The sequence below is a fragment of the Carassius gibelio genome, chromosome B5 (genome assembly GCF_023724105.1).
Source record: "Carassius gibelio isolate Cgi1373 ecotype wild population from Czech Republic chromosome B5, carGib1.2-hapl.c, whole genome shotgun sequence".
Classification (NCBI taxonomy): Eukaryota; Metazoa; Chordata; class Actinopteri; order Cypriniformes; family Cyprinidae; genus Carassius; species Carassius gibelio.
This window is the reverse complement of record NC_068400.1, coordinates 42,267,186-42,294,036: the sequence shown is the minus strand read 5'-3', so window position 1 is coordinate 42,294,036 and position 26,851 is coordinate 42,267,186. Positions and strand designations below refer to the sequence as shown.

The 26,851-nt window shown below is 35.5% G+C and overlaps 1 protein-coding gene across 2 annotated transcripts in view; it reads right to left on the bottom strand.

Annotated features, from left to right (window-relative positions):
* Positions 1-1,408: 1,408 nt before the first annotated feature.
* Positions 1,409-26,851, bottom strand: part of LOC127957972 (serine/threonine-protein kinase TAO3) — a 49,622-nt gene continuing 24,179 nt past the window's right edge. For both annotated transcript variants that reach the window (XM_052556718.1, XM_052556717.1), the window contains exons 3-20: positions 24,600-24,671; positions 24,315-24,416; positions 23,519-23,564; positions 22,794-22,890; positions 21,347-21,460; positions 21,167-21,258; positions 20,704-20,797; positions 18,997-19,078; positions 14,469-14,636; positions 13,217-13,399; positions 11,655-11,789; positions 8,969-9,205; positions 8,414-8,542; positions 7,972-8,175; positions 6,468-6,707; positions 5,999-6,211; positions 3,640-3,822; positions 1,409-2,582 (exon numbers count right to left, since the gene is read on the bottom strand). In XM_052556718.1, the coding sequence (XP_052412678.1) occupies positions 2,421-2,582; positions 3,640-3,822; positions 5,999-6,211; positions 6,468-6,707; positions 7,972-8,175; positions 8,414-8,542; positions 8,969-9,205; positions 11,655-11,789; positions 13,217-13,399; positions 14,469-14,636; positions 18,997-19,078; positions 20,704-20,797; positions 21,167-21,258; positions 21,347-21,460; positions 22,794-22,890; positions 23,519-23,564; positions 24,315-24,416; positions 24,600-24,671 (2,553 nt within the window). In that variant the 3' untranslated portion in view covers positions 1,409-2,420. The remainder of the gene's footprint in view (positions 2,583-3,639; positions 3,823-5,998; positions 6,212-6,467; positions 6,708-7,971; positions 8,176-8,413; positions 8,543-8,968; positions 9,206-11,654; positions 11,790-13,216; positions 13,400-14,468; positions 14,637-18,996; positions 19,079-20,703; positions 20,798-21,166; positions 21,259-21,346; positions 21,461-22,793; positions 22,891-23,518; positions 23,565-24,314; positions 24,417-24,599; positions 24,672-26,851) is intronic.

The following is a 26,851-nucleotide window of genomic DNA, read 5'->3' as shown; positions in this document are numbered from 1 at the left end:
TGAATAGTATAATATACTGTGTTATAATAAAAATAAAAATAAAGGAGAGTATATACAGTTTTTATTTTTAAGTGTATGGAAAAGTGCATTTAAGTCCAGCGTTAGAAAAAATAAATAAAAACCTGTATAAAAAAAAAAAAAAAAAACACCTAGCATCTTTCTCAGACCTGGAGTGCCCTCTAGTGCAAAGACTAGTATATGAAACAAATCCTATCTGTCCACTCAATATTATATGAATATTATAATACGCTCTGATCAGGATGAAGCTACACTTATGACTGGTGCAATGCAGCAGCTCTGGATATAAGCAAAGTCATCGTCATCTCTGATATAGCTTCATGAAACACACCAGTCATGTGACAGGGATTCTGGGATTTGTCAGCCGTACTTCCCAGCATCTGAGAGCAGTGAGCCTGATGCATGAGAGCTTCAGAATACATCCCACATTCACACACATCGTGCCAGAGGGCAATGCTCAGACTAGCTGCATTTCTAATAAACAAATCACCAACACAAAGACACATGAAGATACTTGGGTCGATGATGAAGATAAATGTACCTTTGAGCGAAGGTTCGACAAAAGTCCAAGACAGCAACTCTTTGTCCTAAATCAGCAGCTGTAAGCAAAAAAACCGTCAAGCATCTTAAAACACCAAATTATATCTCAATCACAGAAATTGTTTGCAAGAAGAGTTTTGCTCATAACCTAAACAGGGCTATAGTACATTATATACTGTATATATATACTGTAATTTAAATTATTTTATCAATTGCATTATAAATGTTTTAAACACCATCATAATAATTATTGTATAATTATTATGCATGCAGTTTTACCCCATTTTAATTGAGAAACGTCATAATGACAGACTATTTTAAGTGCATAAAATCTGAAAGGTTATTATTATTAAGCTCTCTCTCTCTCTGTGCACACACACACACACACACACACACACACACACGCATGCATGCACGCACGCGCACACACACGCGCACACACACACGCGCACACACACACACAAGTTTGCTGGGAAATAATTAAATTTCACTCCTTGCAGAAGTACATTTTCACTGATAAACTAATATTATTTAGTAAAGGCAACTGATCAAAGATACTTCAACCTATGCCTTCATTTACATCACTTCATTTGGAAGCATTTGTGACCCAAATAGCTGCATCTCAGACAAATATTGTCCTCCTAACAAACCATACATCAATGGAAAGCCATGTATAATAAATCAAAATTTAAAAAAAATGAGCTCCTATGACGTGCTTCAGGGTCACACTTCATTCTGCCTCGAGTAAATAAAATGCAAAGGAAAATTTCTGTTGTATTTGTAGCTGCATCTTTAATTTCACAAGGTTCTCAGTGCAGTAAACTGGAAATAAAGCCAAAGGAATAAAATGTTCCAGACTACAACACGACGCCGCTTGTGTGACGAGCACTTTATTTACAAATATAATGAAAAGCTCTGACAGAATCATGCCTCTTAACCTGAAAACAAATGTAAAGTGCATGCGACAGTAAAGCGTTTGTATGTCCACCGAGACTTTGTAGAAAAACAACAGATGACCAGAATCAAACGGAAACCCCAATCATCAAATCAGACGCCTTGAGATAATTTCACCAGAGACTGCAGGAGGCAAAGGGTGCGGAAACATTTAGAATATATAGATGTATATATGTATAAAGAAATTAAAATTGAGTTAAAATCTAATAGGAAAATAAGTAATAAGTTCTCATAAAGCCTTCTATACACAAAATACATGTTCCTTTCCCTTCAGCCCTTTGTGCAGGCACCACATGTGAGGATCGATGCATGTATTATTCACATTGTGCACCTCAGATGAGGTGAATTACTGTACCGTGCATATGACAAAAAAAATCATATTCAATGACCATAAGAATCTCAGAGTCACAGATGCAACTATCAAATTTGTTTTAATATGCAAACGTTATCAAATTTCTTCAATACTTAATAAAAGGCATTACCAAATAGAGATTCAAGCAGCAAGACGGCTGCAATAAAAAAAAAAAAAAAAAAGTATTAAATCTCACAGCCGGTCAAAAAATTTAACAAAAAAAAAAAAAACCTTGTGCACAAGTGCATCTGGATTCATCTGAGCAATACAAACCCCCCGTTCATATTGCTTTTGTCTTGAAATCTCTCATTTTAATCACACTGAAAGTGTTATCATTGCACGAGAAAACGTCGACATCAACACTTTAATCGTCTCGTATATAATATTCATATATAAAACATGTTCTCCCTTGACGTGTGTAGAAACAGACGGCAGCCCAGAGGATCGACAGGACCGTCTGTAGCAAAAACAGCAGATTTGTTCCCAAAAAAACAAAAATCAACAATGAAGGAAACGGAGAGAAGTGGGCGAGCAGGACAGAGGCGGGAGGCTGCTCTCATCTGTAGTCATCTTTAGGGTAGTCCAAAGCACCCAAGTTACTGAAACCCAAACGAAGGCTCTCCGTATCGAAGGCGTCGATTTCTCTCTCGTGACGGTCCATCAGGTGCTTGATTCGGTCGGTGCGCTCTTTCTGAAGAGAAGCCAGCTCCTCCTCGATCTGAAAACACAAGACTGAAGCTCAAACCAGTATCTCTGAAAAATGCCTTGCTTTTCCTTCCTTCGATTTTGCTAAAAACACAGTTAAACACAGTCGTGTCCCTGCAGCACAGAAGCTTTCATCAGTAGCACAGGTATATTTGTAGAAATAGACAACAATACATTGTATGGGTCAAAATGATCAAATATTTTTATGCCAAAAATTAAAGATTATGTTCCAATAATGTTCCATAATTTTTGATTAGTAATATGCATTGCTAAGAACTTCATTTGAACAACTTTAAAGATGATTTTCTCAATATTTAGATTTATTTGCTCCCTCAGATTCCAGATTTTCAAATCATTGCATCTCAGACAAATATTGTCCTCTACTTCTAAAAACAGAAAACAGAGTTGGTAGCCTCAAATTCAATGTTAGCTTGTCCACTTAAAATAATTCAAGTAATGAAGCTAAGTGGGATTTCTTGTTTGCTAGATCTTTTTAAAATATAAATCTTTTATCACATTCTAAATGACTATGAACATATTTGATGTATCCTTAGTGAACACATATATTAATTTATCTAAAAAAGTATTGAATCTGTGCATGTACTTTTGAAATATACAATAATATATATTGTATCTATATGCACAAATAAATAAAATGTGTCATTTTAGTATTATAGTTCAGAGATTTTCTGAATCCAGGCTAACTTTGGTTAACGCTTTAGTAATTGAGTTTTGAGTTTTTGTCATTTTTCGTTTTTTAAATGTGCACGTAGATTTGATTGATTTTATTTCAGTTTAAGATTGAGTTATTTTAGCACATCAGGTTAACTAAATAAGAATGATTTATTCACATTTTATTTTAAGTTACTTTGTTAAGATTTTAGTTTTAATAAATGTTTTATTAATATACAGATACACACACACACACACACACACACACACTGCAGTGCATTCAGGCTAACAGTTTTAACCTAACACATATATAGATATTGGTAGTACAGTATTGGTATTCCAGTAAACTACTGATGTTAAACAAGTTCGAGTCTTAGAGGTTAATAACAGGACAGGACCTTCTGTTCAAGGTGTGCTCGGCGCAGGGAGACCTTCTGCTCCAGTTTCTGCTGCTCGCGCTCGTGCTGAGCCTCGGTCTGAATCTTGATCTTGCTCTGGTACGCATTGAGTAACTCCATCTCCTGCTGCAGCTGCTGCCTCAGAGCCTGGCACTCGGCCTCCTGAGCTTCATCCAGACGGAGCTGCACAAAAACACACACCAGCGCACGTGAGCCTCACACTACAGCACAGTTACGGTTTACCATCAATGGCCTTCTTGTACAGGCAACGAGCCGAGACTGGAATTTCAAACAGGAGGCCTCAGTTTTTTCTTTATGTCGACTTTATGATTTCCTTAAAGAGCTCTTTTGGTGCAACTTGCTATGACACTGATTGGTGGAATTTTGGTGGAGAGCATTATGGGTAATGTAGTTTTCAACCACAAATTCACCTGCAAAAGAATTATAAAATTTCCCTACAGAACACGATCATCAACTATTTATTCTTTTTCTCTCAAAAATGCCACATTATGGAGATTAACTCTTTCCCCTGAAAAATTTCATGGCTCCCAGAATATTTTGAACAAAAGATCAGTTTTATTCTAGCTTCAAGCATTGCTTTTTTTTAATCAATACTTGAATTTAGGTACGTTTCATTGAAACAAAGCAACATTTTGAGCAAAAAGCTGAGAAAATCGCTTTTTTTTTTCAAATACTACATCTGGATCATATTCAGTAATATTATTAAAGCAAAGATGCAGTAGATGGCTTCCTTCAGCACTCCCAAAGCTTGCACAGGCTTTTCTGGACTCATTCTAGCTTTATTCTACAGAGCAATTCTAGCCTCATTCAACTGCACTTTCTAGACTATTCTACAGCACCCTCTAGAATTTTTCTAGCACTTTTCTAGACTCTTTCTAGAAATTCTAGAAGCGCCCTCTAGAATCATTCTTGCACATTTCTAGACTCAATCTACAGCACCCTTCAGATTCATTCTAACAACAATTTCTAGAATCATTTTAGCCCTATTCTACAGTGCAAATCTAGGCTCATTCAACTGCACTTTCTAGACTCATTCTAGAGCATTTCTAGTCTCATTTTACAGCACAATTCTAGACTTATTCTAGCGCATCTCTAGACTCATTTTACAGCAGTTTCTAGATTCATTCAGGAGATGTGTAATAGTACCCTCTAGAATCATTCTAGTACATTTCTAGCCGTATTCTACAGTGCAAATCTAGGCTCATTCAACTGCACTTTCTAGACTCATTCTACAGCGCCCTCTAGAATCATTCTAGAGCATTTCTAGTCTCATTTTACAGCACAATTCTAGACTTATTCTAGCACATCTCTAGACTCATTTTACAGCAGTTTCTAGATTCATTCAGGAGATGTGTAATAGTACCCTCTAGAATCAAGCACATTTCTAGCCTTATTCTACACTCATTCTAATAGCATTTTCTAGACTCATTTTACAGCACTCTCAAGAATTATTCTACAACACAATTCTAGACGTATTCTAGTATGCTCTAGACTCATTTTACAGCAGTTTCTAGATTCATTCAGATGTGTAATAGTACCCTCTAGAATCATTCTAGTACATTTCTAGCCGTATTCTACAGTGCAAATCTAGGCTCATTCAACTGCACTTTCTAGACTATTCTATAGCACCCTCTAGATTTTTTCTTGCACTTTTCTAAACTCATTCTAGAAATTCTAGAAGCACCTTAAACTCATTCTAGAAATTCTAAAAGCATCCTCTAGAATCATTGTTGCGCTTTCTTAGACTCAATCTACAGCACCCTTTAGATTCATTCTAACAACACTTTCTAGAATCATTCTAGCCCTATTCTTCAGTGCAATTCTAGACTCATTCTACAGCGCCCTCTAGAATCATTCTAGAGCATTTCTAGTCTCATTTTACAGCACAATTCTAGACTTATTCTAGCGCATCTCTAGACTCATTTTGCAGCAGTTTCTAGATTCATTCAGGAGATGTGTAATAGTACCCTCTAGAATCATTCTAGTACATTTCTAGCCGTATTCTACAGTGCAAATCTAGGCTCATTCAACTGCACTTTCTAGTCTCATTTTACAGCACCCTCAAGAATTATTGTACAGCACATCTCTAGTCTTATTCTAACACATCTCTAGACTCATTCTACAGCATTTTATAGATTTATTCAGGAGATGCGTAATAGTGTCCCTGAGCATATACCAGTGAAAATACAAGAACACGCAAAATTCCGTATTTGGGAAAGTGTTAAAAGCTTTGTCAAAGACATTCCAAGTGTCTATTCCTCACAATGATCTCACAGATTAACGAGAACGTGAACGAACTGGTCTCTATAATGGTTAACGGTGTTGTTTCTTCACTCACTGCCTGCGATGCCATCATCTCGTTGATGCTCTGCTCGTACCGCTCTGCAAGGATGGCCAGTTTGCGTGTTTGCTCGTCCTTCAGGGCTTTTAGCACCGTCCTGTGCTCGCTTTTGGGGGTCACCTCAAGCTGATGGTGCCGCAGGGCCTTGTACTGTTTCGTCTGGACTTTACATGTGTCCTGGAACTGTTTCTTTATCTGGAGCTCCATCGCCTGCAGAAGACAAAGCTCAAAGTTGAATAAACACAAATTGACAGCCTTTCCAGGAACAAAATGACAATCTAATATCAGTTTTGCCTCAAAGGATTGTGAAACCAAGCTTTTTTTGGTAACACTTATAAGAACCCATCATGCATTAACTAACATTAGCAATACATTTGTAATATTATTTATTAATGCGCAACAGAAAAAAAGAAACGTGCAGTAATACAAAAAAGTTATAAAAAGGACTCTTCACAATTGGTGGTACCTTGAGGTTCTTGGGCTGCTGCCGTAGTTCGAGCACATGTTTCCTGTGCAGTTCTCTCTCTCTCCGGCTGTTGTATTCGATCTGGTTCTCCAGCTCTGTTTGATGCTGCAGTCGGATCACATCCATGCGTAGTTTCTGTAGGCTCTTCAGCTGCCTCTGCTCAAGCTCTTGGGTCGACTCGTCTTGTCTGATCAACATAGCGTGCTCCATTTCCTTCTGGGTCTTCTTCTTATTCAACTCCTGACAGACCCAAATTAACATTACGATATTAAATAATAAGGTCTCTTTTAAATCTAATAATATTTGTACATATCCTTAAGAAAACTAGCAATGTTACAAAACAAAGTTAGTGGTTTAAAACAAACCCCATTACTTGCTCTCAAATCAGATTAATTGAAGACAGTCATCAACCCTGAGAAATGGCTCAAATTCAGCATTATCCCTGGGCAAAGCCTTCATATGATTATCCTGTATATATATATATACATACACACTACTGATCAAAAGTATAGGCTTTTTAGATACATTTTTAAAAGTATCTTATGCTCACCAAGCCTGCATTTTTTTTTTATTAAAAACAATAAAAGTACTTATATTGTGAAATTTGGTGCTCAAGAGATGTATCCATCGTGAAAGAGCAGAAACATTTCATAACATTATATATTTATTTATTTGTCTTTAATAATTTATTTAAAAACAATAATCTTACTGACCCCAAAACTTGTAAACACACATACACTATCGCTCAAAAGTTTGGGATCAGTAAGACTTGTGATGTTTTTGAAAGTCATCAAGGCTGCATTTATTTATTCAAAAATACAGAAAAAAACAGTAATCTTGCAAAATGTTATTAGAATATAAAATAATGGTTTCTATTTTAATATCCTTTCAAATATAATTTATTTCTATGATGCAAAGCTGAATTTCCATCATCATTACTCCAGTATAAAGTGTCACATGATCTTCAGAAATAATTCTAATATGATGATTTATTATTAGAACTATCAACATTTTTGCTGCCAAATGTATATACAGTATATTTATTTTTTATATGAAAGTTAAAAAAGAACCGCTAAAAAGAAATAGTTAAAATGTACTGCCTCCAAACTTTTGAACTGCAGTATATTGTTGGAAAGTATTTCTATTTTAAATAAATGCTCTTTTTTTTTTACTTTTTATTCATCAAAGAATCCTGAAAAAAATATCAGTTACCAAAAAAATACAACAATTTCAACAAAACATCAGCATATCAGAATGTTTTCTGAAGATCGTGTGACACTTTATACTGGAGTAATGATGATGGAAATTCAGCTTTGCATCAAAGAAATAAATTCAATTTTAAATTAAATGAAAATAGAAACCACTATTTTATATTGCAATAACATTCTGTATGATTACAGATTTTTTTCTGTATTTTTGATCAAATAAATGCAGCCTTGACGACTTCTTTAAAACACATCCCAAACTTCAGAGTGCTAAGCAGTCTTCAGCATGTCTTCCTCACCTCTCGTAGCTGTTCCTGCTCAAACTCGTGCTTCTTGACCATGATCTTGCGTTTGAAGGCCCTGCAGTTCTTGTCATAGAAAGTCCTCTGTTGACCCAGAAGCTGAGCCTCCTCTTCCGCCTGGGAATGCTGTATGTTCTCCTTATGCTTGGAAAGCCTCTCCTGCTTCTCTTTCTTAGGCGTGCTGTGGTCTTCACTCATTTCCTGAATGAAGAATCATGAGAAGAGACAAAAGAATTAAAAGAAGGGCGATTGCACCCCATTTTTAAGTCAACATGAAATGGCATTCGCAACCCACTTTACTCTTGTAATCTAGTGTTTTTCTATGCCAAATTGTTCAGTGACAAGTAGTAAGTATCTTCAAAATTATGTAGTAAGTGGGAAAAGGAATACATTTTTTTAATACATTTTTCAGTAAACATGGTCAAGTATAGTTTCGAACCTCTTTGATCTTCTCCTTGCACAGCTTATACTGTTTCTTCTGGTTATCCAGGAAGTTGGTGAGCTCTTTCTTCTGCTGGACCATGATTTGCTGCTGGAACTTCTTCTCATCAGCTGCCAGTGTTTTCATCTGAGCAACACAAAGCAGATTTATCATCAATAGCAATGCAGATTTTTTTTTTTTTGCAAACTAAAAAAAAATCATTTTCTTTGCCATTTTCTTCTCGGGCTTCATTAACATATTAATCAACATATGCTATAATAATTCTTAGCATTCATACCTTGGCTATTTACATGCTTTACATGCAATATGTAAAATAATAATATAAATTGATGAAATGATCTACATGAACTTTTGCACCTTTGTGCATTGATTTTTTTTACTGTAGAATTTATTATTAAGACGTGAATGTCCCAGAATAACCATTCTGGATGGTATATTGGTCAAATCATGATTTTATTCAACATTACGTCAACAACAGTCGACCAATATTTAATAAGCTGGTAACTATAAACCCTTCGGGTCTCAACAGAAGAGTAAAGAAAGATCCCCCACTTCTTTATCTGTCTGGATGGTGTGCTTCTTGGCAAGTTTCTCCAGCTCAATGAAGGCATTGTTGGCGTGTGTTTCCAGTTCTTTTTGGAGCTTCAGTCTGTGCTCGTCGATCTCTGCCTTCAGCTTGTTCTCCAGAGCAATCAGCTGCTTCTGGTGCTGCCGTCGCATGCGTTTGTATCCCGACATCTGCTCTCGGAGCTCATTTTCCTGCTCGTGTTCATGGATCTGACGCGTGACCTAGATGGAAAAGAACTCGGTCAACTTTTGAGATGATTGTGAATGAGATTTTTTCAGTGTTCTAAAGTGCAAAAGGTGACCAAAGGTTGCATAATTTCAAAAATTTGGTGGAACTTTTAAGACATTGTCAGATTATTCAAAATTACTTATCAGGCTACATGCATCTCCCTAGTTGAAAACTTCCAATTTCTCCCCATTTTGTCCATTTTTAAAGCCTACTGGCACATTTTGGACCGTCACCTTGGAATGTTTCTAAAGCATCCCCAAAAAATAAGCTCTGGAAATGTGAGGATCTAGAAAGAAAAATGAGCAATAGCAAATGGAATAATTCATCAGATATTGTCCAATGATTAACCAGATTGCATGATGACGATCAGTGTCAAGTTTCACATTATGAGAGCAGAATAAACAGAAAAAGCCATGAAATCTACCGCACAGCAACTGATAAGACTAAAAGTTCTTGTGATCTCAAAAGTGCATGAAAATAACAAACACTATATTATCATACTGAAAAAAAAAAAAACAAACAAAAAAAAAAAACATTCCAGCCCATAATTATTAATCATACTACAATATCTAATTGTGAAAAAAATGGAAAAGTTGCAAGGGTGAATATTACACATCTCAACATTTCCTTTGTGCATTTTCTAGATCTAGAAGGTCACAGATGCCTCTAAATCTAACAAAACACTGAAAAAAAACATTCCCTTGACTTGACAAACCTGGAAGAAGGGCGCGTCCAGATCAAACTGTTCGTGGAGTTTCTCGTAACTCCCACCTGAACTCTTCAAGCCAAACATATTGGCGAAATAAACCACCCGTGAGAACATCGAGATCCGCCTGCACTACATCCCCCGAAAGCACTCGCTCAAATCCCACCGGGAGAGAAAGAGAGAGGGGATAAAGAGAGGGAGAGAGAGGGTGAACACTGCTTCTCTCTCCTCGCAGGTGCGCCGTGAATGAAAGACGTTCTCAGAGAGGCCTAAGAAGCGTTTAGTAAGCCAGTCACATGAGACGCCTGTCGAAGGGGGAACTTTCCTTATCGCCCTGAATCAGAAGACCCACTGTAACAACAGTCACCAATCCAAACGCTTTCTGCTCAAATGCCCCAATCAGCCACACTGAGAGCACTGAACCCTGGCGGCAAAGCAAGAATGAGAAGGAGTGTAAGATACACCCCCAGGATGGTGTCACAGATGACCATTTAAATTAAATTTCTGACCTTTTGAGATCAAATGTAAACATGTGTGAAGCTGACACCAAAGTGTTCGACAGGCATTGCACTTTTGTTTTTAGCATGCATGCACGCAGGAGCCAATATAAGCCCACACTGTGAAAAACGACACGTGTGATTTATCAGATTCTACATTTAATTTTACAATCTGTAACAAACCTAAGATATTCACACATTCCCTTTTCCATAACCAAAAGCTATGCCAATGCATCGACATATCAATTTCATTAATTCAATCTGTGTTCCTGCAGCACAGAAGCAGTCATCACTATCACAGGTTTATTTGTAGCAATAGACAACAATACACTGTATGGGTCACAATTATACATTTCTCTTTTATGACAAAAATAATTAGGATATTAAGTAAAGATCATGTTCCATGGAGATATTTTGTAAATCTCCTACCGTGAATATATAAAAACTTAATTTTTGATTAGTAATATGCATTGCTAAGAACTTCATATGAACCACTTTAAAGGAGTTTTTTTTTTTTTTTGCGCCCTCAGATTCCAGATTTTCAAATAGTTGCATCTCAGACAAATATTGTCCTCCTATCCCAACAAACCATACATCAACGGAAAGCTTATTTATTCAGCTTTCAGTTTTCACATATGCTTTCCTTCCTTTTTCCTGTCTCACTTTGTTTCTACAGCTCACCCTTCCTCTACAGCTCTTCTCTTTCCCTGCATTACCCCAGATCCTTAAGTCTCCTTCCATGCAAGCATAAAACCCATATCAATAACTAAACCGTGTGCACTTGATTCCACCAACAAGTCGATGAAATAAAAATTAAGCCAAACTCCTTTGTGCTCAGCTGAAATGAGTAATGTGTCTGTAGTATCAGACAAAGTCCACTGCGCTCGTCTGCCTCTAGAGGGCGCTCGCGCTCCAGAGAAACCGAGCCAAAACAGGTGACGTCATCATCTAACCCAAACACACTGATCCACTACACCGCCTGCCCTTGATCTCCATTCATTCATCAATCAGACTGGAAGTGGTTGTGTCACAACGGATTATTTTGCATGCTCAACTGCCTAATAAATTATTTTTGTGAGTCAGATACTGACCCTGTGTTTTCTGAAGGAGGCAAAGAACACTGAGAGAAATGACCACAGTGTATAAAAGCAAAGGGATGACAAGAAAAAGAATGAGTAGAGCAGGAGAGGAGGGTAATGAGAGGATGACAGTAAGGATGATGTCACACTTTCTCCTCACCAGTGAAGCCGACTTGATGGTGGTGAAGCGCTCATGGTTTTTAAAGTTTTGAGCCGGAGCTCTTTCTGACGAGGACGGTCTCGGGTCCGAGCGCTGGTCCCGATGAAGAAGGTCCTCACGGATAGACTGATGATCCTGAGGACGAAAAGCACATCAAATCAGCCAGAGTTTACAGTCAAACTGAAAATGATTCAGACACCAGAAATATTTTTAGATATTTTTTTAAATAGTTGGTGCAAGACACTATAGTTCATAAATGTACTGTAAGTGAGGATAGGAAAATAAAGTGAACGGTGACATTTTATAATCAAAAACTCTTCATACAGTGGACTATTAGAAACAATTGGGACCAAAAATGATTTAGACACTTTGACCTGAGCATGATTTGAAGTGTTTTTCTTTAAACGCTAATGGATCTTTTTCACATTTCTGTGTTTCTCAGCAGTGGAAGGGTTAACTTGAACAGCAGTGAATGGGAGAGGAAACACAGATATATATGTTTTGCATTCCCTTTGGCTCAAACAGCAAAAGAAAAACTCCACGAAAGTGTTTTCATGACTCAAAAAGAGACGAAAAAAAAAAGCACCAAAAATGACACTTTTTAGAGATTGTCAAAGGCACTAGAGGAGAAAATACATTTTTTATTGTAAAAAATCTGGTTGGCTGTTTGTTTGTAGGGACTCACAACTTGTGATTTTAAGTCAGCCTGACAATTATAACAACAATAACAATTATTATTAATATCATTATCAAGAAAAATACTGCAAAAGATATATTCCTAATGAGATATTTAAGATAAATTACAATAAAAATATTTTACAGTACACTTACCGTTTATGAATGTTCATATATTTATTATATTAAAATCACAGCCTTTGTGATTTGTTGTCAAATGTCTATTACTGTTACTAACAACTGTGAAGTGAATTAACCTGAGTGTTGTCAGATAAGCACCAAGAACAGCATGTTTAGTGCCTGTAGTATTTACTAGCTGTAGTCTCAAGCACAAGTTTGCATTTTTGGTGGAGAGGAGCGCCATTGAACGTTTTCATCTTCAATCTAATAATAACTTTAAGTATACCTTCTCTGTGGCCTGAAAGACTGAGTGTACCATTAAAACTGTAAGAAGCAGTTCTTCTGAGAGAGAAAATCATAGGAACGGACTGGAAAGCATTCGTGACCCTTCAGCACAAAACAAGTCTGAAGTCTCTGGGGTATATTTGTAGCAATAGCCAACAATACATTGCACGAGTCAAAATTATGCATTTTTTTTTGATTAATAATATGCATTGCCAAGAACACAATTTGGACAACTTTAAAGGTGATTTTCTTAATATTTAGATTTTTTTGCAACCTCAGATTCCAGATTCTCAAATAGTTGCATATCCTAACAATCCATGCATCAATGGAAAGTTATTTATTTTAATCTCAATTCCACAAAAGTGACCCGTATGACTGGTTTTGTGCTCCAGGGACACATACATTGCATCAATGCAAGTATGGTAAGCATTTAAATGAAAAGGAGTGCAATGCATTTTAAGCACTGTGCATGTGTTTGAGACCTTTTTGGAAGTGGGAGACTCGAGGGTGCTGTCGTAGTCGTGGTGCAGCTCGGAGCAGGAGTCGTCTTGCACCTCCTGCAGACTGTTAACGCTGCTGCTCTGACTCCCTGTGCTCACCGAGGTGCTGGGGATGGAGTGATTACTGCCCAAACTGTTCATCTTACACCCTGCCTGATCTCCATCCTGTGCAAAACAGAGAAACTGATCACCATCCGTACTGAAAACCCCTGTTTATCTCACTGCTAGGCCTGTAACAGCAGATGAACAGACACACATTCATCACTGAGAGTCACTTCATAGTTCAGTGTTGTTCAAAATAGTGTATAGTCCCACAGTTTAGTTATAGTATCTTATGTTTATTTCACTATATTATATAATATCAAAAGTTCATTTTTTTAATGATGTATTGTTCTTGAAAGAAGCCTGTAATGCTCCCCAAAGTTCCATTTACTTGTTAAAATATATTAAAAACAGTGTTTTTGTTTTTTAAATACTGTTACAATTTAAGTTACTTTAATCTGTTTTAAAATGTAATTTATTCCTGTGAACGCAAAAAGCTGAATTTCCAGCAGTCATTTCGTTCCATGATTCTTTAATGAATAGAATTAAAAAGAATTTGATATAGATATATATATATAGATATAGATATATATATATATATATATATATATAGATATATATATATATATATATATATATATATATTTTTTTTTTTTTTTTACAAAATGTTAACATATCTACTTTCACGTCTGATTCATTTAATGCATCCTTGTTGAATATTAATTTCCTAAAAAAAAACAAAAAAAAAACTAAACTCTAACCAATGTTACATTTTTGTAAAGTGCATAAAACTACAAATATACTGAAAACATCCATAACTGTTTGTCATATACTGTGGTTGTGTATAGTATAGTACATGCATCATATACCCTCAGTTTAGTACAATATACTTTAGTTGACACTGACAAGTTAATTCTTTATAATGTAGTCAAGTTTAGTTTATTACCCTTAAATCTAATTGTGGCCCTTTACATCCATTAAATAAACCGACAGACACCAAATCCATCTGTAGTCTTAGTTTTTTGTTAAAGCGTCAGCTGCAAACACGTAAAGGACATTTTTTAGTAAGAGTCGGTGCCAAATCTGCTGTGTACAACAAGAGAAAGCTCGCTGACCACTGAGGAACTCACAGAGACACTTATGAAGTCAACGTGTGTGTGTGTGTGTGTGTGACACTCGCTTCTGAACCCACCTCCTCGTCTTCCTGAGACTCCCCCATTGGGCCGTTGTGTTTCTCTTGGTACAGGATTTTCTTCATTTTACGGTACTGCAGGTTGTCCAGCTCTCTGACCGCATCCTTCGTCCTCTGGATCAGATCGATGAGGACCCGCAGAGGACGCTCTCTCCTCACAAACTCATGCTGGGACGGACAAAGAGGGCACTTGTGAAATTAATAGTGTTTGTGAAATTTTACCCATGTGTGGTGATCAAATGCATAAACACAGCTTCTGTCCATAACCCCTTGGGTTCTAGGTTTTATTCAATTTATGAGAAAAAAAGTGTGTTTTTATTTGGTTCTGTGTTCACCTGGAAATCACAAAAATGCGTGCATTTTATAAAAGCTAATATTTCGGGAGAAGCATTTGGATGTTAAGCATGATGCAGTTTAACTGCCATTAAATAAACCCACGTCTCAATCCTCTCAGCATGCCGGATTACTCTGGTGTGCTCCGAATTACATATTTCGTCTGTGCTTGTGTGTAATGTGGCCTCGAGTGGACACATGCCACGTGGAGGACGGTTTCTCACATGGCTGGCTAAATGTGGACTTGATCTCACCTCCTCAATGGGAATAAAAAGCGAATCGACCGGAGAGTTCAAGCTGCTGCATGCGTGCATCTTAACTGGGCTCGCACAACCACAAACCATGAGTCTTTGAAAACTAATTGGTCGTATGCAATTATGTTTAGTTCAAACTATAATAACATTTCACATTACTTTGTTTTGACTGTATTTTTGACCAAGCAAATGCATCCTTAGTGAGCATACGAGACATTTACCAAACTCCGAACTTGTTTAAGGTGGACTAGACTCTAGACTCTCAGAGTGATTTGGAGAGGAATCACAAATTGAGTTGAGAACACATTTTGTTTAATAGGGTCACGTCTGTGTTGCGAGCGGGTTAAAGCAAACGGCTCAAGCGTTAAACCCGACGAAGTCAGTTACAGCTAACAGCTCGGTGATAACACTGATAACTCTTCTCTAAACGCACATCTGTGACTGACCAGCCCGGGAGGAAACTAATCTACAGGATTATCCCATTTAAATGCAAGAAATGACATAATCTGATCAGCTGGTGAGTGATATTCACGGCTCGTTCTCAAACGAAACAGACCTCCGTGGGTCAAGAGCAGAGACCTCGTGTGAGATTATGATCGCAGTTGGGAAGCAGCAGATACTGGGAATAGTATAAATGATGCTAGACTCAGATTAATGACCTCTTAAGAAGATTGGAAGGAAGGTCTTGAGGTATTATGGACTGATCATGCATGACCCAAATTTTTAATTATTAGTAAATGAATCATTATTTTGAATCCGTTCTTTCCTTTTAGAGAAATGAGTTATAAAAACAGTTTGAATCGATTCACATTGAATCGTCTGAAGCGGTTTCTCTGTCAGTAAAACAAAGGTTTAGATGGGACCTTCAAATTTGCTGAAAATTTACCCAATCGCAGGCCATCCAAAATATACATGAGTTTGTTCCTTAATCAATGATATTATGGATTCTGGACTTGTATTTGTACTTGAACTTTCACATCACATGATGTTATTTAATGGACTGGATTGGTTTGTTTTACTTGTGGATTATTTTGAATTGCTGAGCAAATGATGCAACGCTACATTTCTACATATACATATACTGTATACACACACACACACACACACACGCATGCATGCACACACAAACTACCATAAAAAGATTGGGATTAGATCTATTTTTTGTCTTCTGCTCATCAAGGCTGCATTTATTTGATCAAAAATACAGGAAAAAAATGTTAAATATTATTATTATGTAAAATATTTTTATTTTTATTTTAATATAAATTAAAATCTAATTTATTTCTGTGATGTACAGCTGTATTTTCAGCATCATTACTCCAATCTTCAGTGTCACATGATCTACAGAAATCATAATAATATGGATTTTTTATCAGTGTGGAAAATTGTCTTCACATTTTTTTTTTTACCTTTTCTAACAATATACACCACAGTTCAAAAGTTTGGGGTCAGTACATTTTTATATTTTTTTATTTTTTTTAGAAATTAAACTTTTATTCAGCAAGGATGTGTTAAATTGTTTAGAAATGATAGCAAATATTTATATTGTTAGAAAATAATTATATTTTTAATAAATCCTGTTCTTTTTAACTTTTTATTCAAAAAAGTAAAAAAAAAAAAAAAAAAAAAGCACAGCAGCAAAACCGTTTCCAACATTGATAAATCCAATAATAAATCATCATATTAGAATGATTTCTGAAGACACTTTATACTACAGTAATGATGCTGAAAATACAGATTTGCATCACAGAAATAAATTACATTTTAAAGGATGTTAAAATAGAAACAATTATTTTATATCATAATAACATCTTGCAAGATTACGTTTTTTTTCTGTATTTTTTTATCAAATAAATGCAGCCTTTATGACTTCTTTAAATAATATCCCAAAATTTTGACCAATATTTTATGACTATATATATAAACTTTAATGTAATGTTTTTACAAAAAAATCTGATGAAATCCAGTAGGCACCCTTGGAAAAGACCCCATACCCCATCTGAAGTGAGTGCCTAGCATCAACCCGAAGCTCTCAGAGCTAAATAAGATTACCTGCGTCTACCAAAGAGATCAACCATGACCTGTAGCATGCACCCACACAAACAGACCCACACAGTGTGCAAACACACCAATCTCACTGGACACACTGTCCCTTCATGATCACGTATCCAGAGCTTCCCTGCAGCCAACAATTACCCATATCCCAACTGCGCTGCTATACTCTATCACTCATTTATTTTGGCAATGATTTAAACCCATAAGCCTCCCACCGCAGCACGACATCACGACCATCAGTCACCACGCAGCAATATGTCCACCTACAGCCCCAGTGATTCAGTTGAGAGAAAGTCATGGTTATATTAGTTACGTTAGACACGCACAATCGAAAACTCATCCTCCTTTTATTAACCCTCCAAGGATGTAGTTGGCTCAGCAAATAAATAAATAAAAAAACAGCAAAAAGGCATGCTCCGTGGGCTGAACACGAAACCGTGTCTGTGTGTGAGTCAGCAGGGATGGATGAGTAAGAAACCCGCTGTCATGAGAGCAGGAAGTACTGACAGATATGGCAAAGAGGAAGTGCACTCACCAACTGCACAGGGGCGTATTTTGTGCTTAAATTATATTCAAATGTAATATGCATAATTTCAGTTAGGGTAAAGAAAAGCTTTTGGCTTTTCTCCTGAGGACACAAGAGGGCGGATCGAGCAAAATATTACTAATGCACATTTATTCAAAGTATAAGGTAAAATATCTGTGAAATAAAACAAGTGCAAGATGTTTAAAATAATGGTTATAAACCAATTATAATTAATTAAGTTGCTTAAATAACTTAACAAAACAGCATCATGTATGTATGCATGCATAGTTTAAATATAAAACACAGACAGAATACATTTTTTATTTAAAAACATGATTTGCTGTGCAATGGGGGAAAAAAAAAATTAAAAGCTAAAAGAACATCCAAAATAAAAGTTTTTGTTTACAAAAATGTATGTATGTGTACTGTGTGTGTTTATTATGACGTGTGTGCATGTGTGTACATACACATAATAAATATACACGGAACACACACACACACACATATATTATATATATATATATATATACATATATTATGCAAACAAAAACTTTTATTTTGGATACGATTAATCGCGATTAATCGTTTGAAAGCACCAGATAAAATACAGTAAAAGTAGATTTAAAATAACTGCTTTGTTTTTTTATAATTTTAAAATGAAATGACTGTGATTGCCGAGCTGAAGCATCTTTACTCCAGTCCTCTGTGATCCTTCTGAAATAATTCTAATATGCAGATTTAACACTCAAGAAACATTTATTAGTATCAATATTAAAAACCGTTGCACTGATTAATATTTTTGTGGAAACCATTTTTTTTTCTTGCAGAATATTTTGCTGAACAGAAAGTTTGAAAGAAGAGAGTTAATTTTTATTTATTTAATTATTTGTAATTTACACAATGTTTCTTTTTAATGCATCATTGTTAAAAACCCAAAACCATCTGTACGGTTCTTGCTTGTTATGAATTGCACAATTTATGAATATGACATTTCTGAAATGCAACTCCAGAAATTAAGCTTGTGTTGCTTTTCTGCATAATCCTGCAGTTCTTTGCCATTATCAGCTGTAATGTAAACCGGATCATATGCTATTAAAGTCTCACAACGTGAGATTAAGCTGCATTAATTTACATTACTAAGCCTAAGCGTAACAATCCATGTGTGAGTATCATGTGAGTACTTCAGTGTGTTTTCAAAGTGTGTTTGAGAACGTGACTCAGAGTGGGAATGAATTAACAGTAGTGTGTGGCCACTCAGAAGTCGTGCTTGGACGTCAATGAGCAATGCTTATGAGTGACTTTTATGTGGCATGATAATCTCCCCTGCATTTGTGAACATTTGTGTGCATGGATTACTCACCCGCATGAGTTCTGCCGAGGAGGGTCTGTCCTGAGGAAGTTTTAGTAGGCAGTAGTCAACGAAACTCCGGAATGCATCCGACCTTCACAAAATACAAACTACAGTTACAGTATTATGCACTTTCATAGGATAAGTCGTGTACAAATACAGTGATGGCCAACATTGTTAAAACACTTGATGCATTTAAGAGGTTTCAGCTGTTCTCAAAAACAGCTTTCAGACTGGTACTCAAAGTCCAGATCTCATCCCCATTGATCCCCAAGGAAAATAATCTGAACAGATCTATGGTACATTCAGAGGAAAAGCTTTGGCTTGAGCTGTAGAAGGCATGGGATAACATTAGTGTTGACGGCAGCGAGTCCATGCTCTCTAGACATTAATGGCAGCACTTCGAATACACCCGGCATCCGAGTTTTCCTCATCTACTTTGTACTTCGTGATCAACAATCAAGGGATGCACGATAAATCGCATGTGATTGTCATGCACATCTCGTCAGTTAAGCAGTTTCTGTGTATAATAACACTGGTAAATCTCCATCACGTCCTTTCAGATGGAAACTATTCAGATGCATTTAACACACAAAGACATAGATCACTGACAAACTATGCTCTTTCGCGTTTATTAGATAAAATCGCATTCGATTTTTATTAATGCCATTTATGTTTTTGTTAATACAACACATTACTCAACTCAATTAATGTAACATGGTAAAGATTAATGCACTTTTGGAAGTAGAATTTATGTGCTCTAATGTTATGTTGTTAATGTTATGGCTCATAATGAAATTCTATTTTATTGCTATAATTAATTTATAGCATGTTTATTTTGATATTAATGTTTTATTTAAATGTTCGCCAGTTCCCGCTTTCTTCTTCCCATGAATGTAACAGTGTTAAAATTGCATTAAAAAAATAAAAAATGAATAACGTTTTACGGATTTATTGCATTTTGGGGGAAAAAAAAATTATAATATTTTATAATAAATCTCTGAAAATCAAAACCTGGAATTTGAACTTTTTATTTTATTATAACCTAAAGATGCTATGTGAAAGTTTGAAACAGAACATAGTTGTATTTCATCTTGCCACTTTCTTAGTAAAGAAAACACATTTTTACTAATTTTATTTACCGGTTAATGGCCATTTCAAACTTTCCAAATTCTGTTCAGAACTATAACTTTTGATTTAATTTCTGTTTCTGTTCCAGTCCGCTGAAAATTCAGTTTTGCATCACAGGATTAAATTACATTTTAAAGTCTACTGAAACAGAAAAATGCTATTTTAATTTGTAATAATCTCTCACATTTTTTTTAAAGCCTAAATGAACACAAGAGACACCTTTAACCTGTGAAAGGTAGTTTAAATTGTGTGTGTGTGTGTGTGTGTGTGTGTGTGTGTGTGTGTGTGTGTGTGTGTGTGTGTGTGTTGGGTAAAAACCATATCTCCTCCATATAAAAAAATGTGAAAACAATAACATTGGCTCAACGCTGCTTTAAAGACCAGCAGGCTTTGATTTCAATGCATGTCAGAGAGTTGAAGGGTACTGAAAGTCTGCTTGTGCAACAATGCACAAGATCAGGAATTGTAAAGAACTGACGTGTGTTCAAGTGTGAGAGGAGAGTGTGGTTGAGAGAGTATATACATGTTTGATGTGTAGGAGTATTATATGCATATCTCTTCTGTTTCTAACTGTGGAAGGACACTCACCACTCATTGGACTGTAAGGTGGGAGAGTCGTTTTGGGCGATGTGGTATAAGGCACTCATTGCGTTCATGTTGAAGAGAGGAGGCTTGCGTTCAGCTGGAAAACAGCCGAGGTGGAAGAAATCATCAAATGTGCTGAAATTCTCAAACAGGAAATTTGTGACACATTGCATGGATTGAGAATAAATATACATGCATATGCTAATCAGCAGAGTTATTTCAAACTAAATCCCAGTACACCTCGTATAGCATGCAATATTAGCAGAAGCACACTTTAAAAATAAAGGTTCTTTATTGGAACTGATGGTTCCATTGAAATGAATGGAATCCGCCCATGAAAGAGCAACAGCACATGTGACCACACCTCAAAGGTCACAACACACAACAGCTTCTACACTTCTGTTTATCGCAGTGGACACATTGGCTCAGAACATTAAAATAAAGAAACAAAATTAAAGACCCTCACCCAGCTCTATGCAAGTGATCCCCAGAGACCAGATGTCCACTTTCCCCTCATACTGACCCTCATCCATAGCTAAAATCACTTCTGGAGCCATCCTGTGGTAGAAACACACACAACTCTCTAATTAACCCTGGAGCATCAGGATGCATCATCTTCCTGAACATCAGTGTCGGTGAAACTGACCAGTATGGGGTTCCCACAAAGGAGTTGGCAGGAGAGGCGATGGAAGCGGAGCCGAAATCAGCCAGTTTGACCTGACCGGGTTCCGTCAGCAGGATATTACCAGCCTTCACGTCTCTAAAAAAAGACAGTATATAGACTCACTGTAGTATCATATCACCATGTTATGCAATGAAAGGGTGTCTCGGGTTAAAAGATATAGAAATAAATAAAATAAAAAGAGAAAATGAAAGTAAAAATAGCGCTTTGTTACTGGAAGCTAATAAAACATAAAACTCACATGCTGTAAAGCAGTTGAATAAAGCACGCTCAATAAACCATATGCAATCATGAAATATATGAGCCATGGATTGGTCCTTCAACTATAATAGTTCAGTACTTTAAACCCTGATACAAAAGAGTACACACTATAAATCTGAAGAAGAAAAATAAAAAATATATAAATAAATAGCTCTTTTGATATTCAGAGTAGACTTTGATATTTAATATAAAAAATATAATATATTTATATTTTATATAAATATAATATATTTAATAGGAAAAATAAGGATTTATTTATTTGTTTGTTTATATTATCGCCATAACAGCATCTATGGCTATTTTTATGCCAAGATCAATGTATTTAAAACAAAACAGATAGTAGTAACACAGTAGAAATAAAAACAACAAACTCACATCAATATCACAAGCACTTTATAAGATTTTACATTTCAATATCTGATAAAGCTTCAGATTAATAAACATAAAAATAAAAATAAAATCTTTAGAGTGGCATTTAAAGCAGTGCATTCCAACCACCTTTTAATTAAAAAATAAGTCTAAAATGACCAACAAAAATAATTTATAATTGGATCGACTTCATTTAACTTAGTATCGACATAGTTGTCGCATTTCATTTGCCATTTTATACATGTTTAGTACAGGTTTGAGATCTGATGGAGGAATTTAAAACAAAATTATGAATGGCAAATTCTATTTAAATAATAGAAGCTAATAAAACACAAAAGAACTCAACACTCGTGTTGTGAAGCAGTTAAAGCATGCTGAATAAACGTTATGCAGATTTGTCATAGATTAGTACTTTACTTTAATCATCAGGATTTGTTGCTTTAAAATCTGAAGAGTACACGCTTGAAATAAAAATAAAATTAATGCAATCCATTTCTAATCATTCTAGACAGTCGATGCTTGTGGGAAAAAAAAACAAAAACTAAATAAAACTAAATTGCAAAGTATATACAGTCACTGTAAACAAAGGTAAGGGGAACAAAAATAGCACTGCTTTATGGTAAGCATAAAAGCACATATGACCCAAGTTTGCTTTATAAACAGATTGTCAGATAAAGACTTATCTGTCATTTACACACACACACACACACACACACACACACACACACACACAGAGGAAGCTAACATTGTGTAAACAGAAATCATTCAGACGGTGGCTCACCTGTGGATCATGTTATGGGAATGTAGGTAAGCCAGTCCTAGCAAGGCACCATGGGTAATGGCAGCAATTTCAACCTCTTGGAGGGGTTTCTTGTGAACTGGAAAATAAAAGCAGCATGCTTAATGACATCTTAACATGTGCCAAACAGCATGGGAACATTTGGTGGTTTTGTTATGATGGTGCTAAAAAAAAAAGAACAAAGAAAAAGCAAAAGTTTCAAAAAGAGTCATGCGATGCTTAGTGGACGGACACTACACCTGATCCTCATGTAGACCAGGACCGAGAACGATTAGAACATGGCCTTGAATTAAACCCATGCCGACTGAATTACCATGACATTACGGCAGTTAAACTAGAGATTCTAAATTCCTCTTTCACACACACACACACACACACACACACACACACACACACACACACACACACACACACACACACACACACACACACACATATATATATGGAGCGATAATTGAAATCAACAGTCTATCATTAAAGCTGTTCATGTTGCCAACATCTGAAGGAAACAAAAACATGAACGCGATGGCATACATGGAATAAAACACAACAGGCTTTATCATGCATCTGAGATGTGGATAATAAAGGCCTTCAAACACATGACAGCTCTAACTATGACTGATCCTCTGTGTGTGTGTGTGTGTGTGTGTCTGCACTCTACTTGCATACTTGAGAGTGTGTAGTGTGCATTTCAAGTGTGAACTCACCCTCTAACAAGTCTGAAGCAGAGCCGAGACAATACTCCATCACAAGCTGAAAAAAAAAAAAAAAATCAATAAAAAAAAAGCAGATGAATTGTGAAAAGGAGGCATGGCTGCCCCAGGGAATTCTGGGAATTAATTCAATGTACTGTACACTAAGGAGTTGTTACGGTCGTTCCCTCGGTTCACAAATGCATTACTGTATATATATATATATATATATATATATATCCCTCTCTTTTTTTCTTCTGCTTCTTATTTTTTTTTAATGAAATGAGACATAACAGAAGACAAAAGAAATACACCAAAAAACAAGGACAAACATGCGGACAACTCCCCAGCCTTCCGATGCATGTGAGAAGAGAAACTTTGAAACAAGTAATAATAATAACTAGATGAAAAAAAGGTGTAGACAAACCTTTAGGTTGGCTTGAAAAAGCCACGCAAATTTTTTTAAAAAGTATTTTTAAAAGCTTTAAGTTTGAAGGTTTTCAGTTTCAACTAGTTTGAAGTTTAAAGCAGTTGTAAAGTTTAAAGATAGATAGATAGACAGAGACAGGCAGATAGATGGGAAATATGCATGTTTGCAGAAAACGTTTGTATAAACAAGTAATAATAGTAATAATAATTTACAGTTGTAATGTATAATATCCAGTATGTACACACTGTTTTAATGACAAGAATAAAAAGCTAAATATACGTAAAGAAAAAGGAGATGGAAAGAAATATTTTGTCATTTATAAATATATATAATTCAGTGTATAGTAAATAATGATTGTTTTTTGTTAGCGGCAGCACTAACCCATGCTGTGTTGTCCTTCAAGTAGCAGCCTTTATATTCGATGGTGTTTGGGTGTCGCAACTGTTCCAAAAACTTCACCTCTTTAATGATGTCCTGCCATTTCTGAACCCAAAGAAACACACAGACACAATTTTAAAACACAAATTTAAACGATATTGTTAAACAAATGGTTACTGCAGCTATAAATGCTTTGATTCAATCATTCACACGAGTTCAAGGAATACAGAACTGCTTTATCTGGAGGCTAAAACAGCAACACGTTCAAGACTCGAGTTTGTCTCTCACCTCGGTGGTCTGCTTGCCGTTGTAGGACATCTTCTTAATGGCCACCACCTCGTTGGAAAAGGAGTTTCGGGCCTGCAGCGAAGCAAAACAATTCATTATACTATTTTGGGCATTTGCCACTTTTATCCAAAAGGTACAACAAAAAGCTTTTTAGTACTTCATGCAACTTGCATAAAAAATTAAGCCTCAGTATTATCAGTTTCCATTATCATCCTAATTTAACCAATATTGAAATTGTAAAAAAAAGACAATATTGGTAATATTGATATGCTAACGTACACAGTCTTTTTTTCATTTTTTAATTCAAGTTCATTTCTATAGCGCTTTTCACAATACAAATCATTGCAAAGCAGCAAAGTGTGCAAACGTTTCTACATTATATTTAGGAGTACTAGGTTATTAGTGGTGACTATGGCTGAAATGTACAGAATCATGCATTTAGATGCAAATTACACATTAAACTTTGCAATTCAATGTCCAGGGTTAGCATCTTCTGTCTTAAAAAAAAAAAAAAAAGACAGTTGAAATGAAAAATTGTTAACTATAATAAATACAAAATAAAGTAATTTATTTTTGTGATGCACAGCTGGATTTTCAGCATCATTCCTCCAGTCGTCAGTATCACATGATCTTCAGGAATCATGAAAATATGATGATTTGGTGGTAAAAAAAATATATATTTCTGACATTTATCAGTTACAAAAAACTATGACGCTTAATATTATTTTGGAAACAATTCAAGACTCTTTGATAAGAGTTTAAAATATATATATATATATATATATATATATATATATATATATATATATATATATATATATATATATATATATATATATATATATATATATATATTTTTTTTTTTTTTTTAGTTTCCTGAATAACAGCATCAGTTTAACATATCAATATCAATCTAAACATGTGAACAGCAGTGTAGGATGAGACGTGATTGTATATTTGTTGACAGAAGTGTGTGTGGCAGACGTCAGTAACGTCATGAGGACAGCTGGCCCTCACATTTACACCGAATGAACATCTGTCTTTAAGCAGCATCTCCTAGCTATTCTTTCCCTTTGAGTCCAGATCTACATCTGGATGGAGAGTCTGTATACAAGCGAACAAGCGTTTGAGAAAAAAAGACCGATAGAGAGAGAGAAGGGTGGGATTTGCACGGTGGATTCCAGTCTTGCAACAGATTTGGAATCAAAGGCTTTATGCTATTAGCGCCCAGAATAAGAAATGCACAAGAACTTGTCATGAGGATTTGACAGAACCGCCGCACTTAGGAGCCGTTTCCAAAACTAAACGATGTTCTCCAAGTTGAACTATAGATAAGTACTGACTGACGGGGAGAATAAGAGAAAAAGTTTAGGTATTAAAAGCTTTTCTGGTCTCTGACGTCTCCATGTGCCTTTCGTCTTCTACAGAACTTGGAAAGAGAAAAATACTACTCCAGCTTTATCTAGATTTTTAATGTTTTTAAAAAGTTTCTTCCGCTCATCAAGGGTGTATATATTTGATCAGAAATATATGAAAACAAAAATAAATGTGAAATATTATTGCAATTTAAAATAAAAGTTTCTATATTAATATACTTTAATATGTAATATATTTCTGCGATCGAAGCTGTATTTTCAGCATCATTCCTGCAGTCTTCAGTGTCACATGATCTTCAGAAATCATTCTGATGTAAAGATTCGCTGCTCAAGAAACATTTATTTGTTATCAGTTGAATAATTTCTTTTTTTTTTCATTTTCATTCATCAAAGAAAAAAAAAAAAAGAGTCACAGGTTCCAAAAAAAATTAAGCAGCACAACAGTTTCAACACTGATAATAAATCATCAATAATCACGTGACACTGAAGAGTGGAGTAATGATGCTGAAAATACAGTGCCGTGTCACTGATATAAATTATATTTTAATTTATATTAAAATAGTAAACCAATATTAGAAATTGTAATAATATTTCACAATATTAGTGTTTTTTTTTCTGATTTTTGATTGGCAGAAGAGACTCCATTAACATGATCAGTGCTAAAGTTGTTTTCACTGATGCACAACCTGTTCATACTTCAAATTAGCAAAGGAAATTAATTAATTTAACATGGTCAGTTTTTTTTTTTTTTTTGGAGTATATTCTACTTGATTTTTAATGTTAACTCATGTAGCACTGAAAAAAAGAGAATAAAATCATGTTTTTAAAGCATGTGTTATCACTTACAAACTAGTAAGCAAGCATGCAAACAGCTTC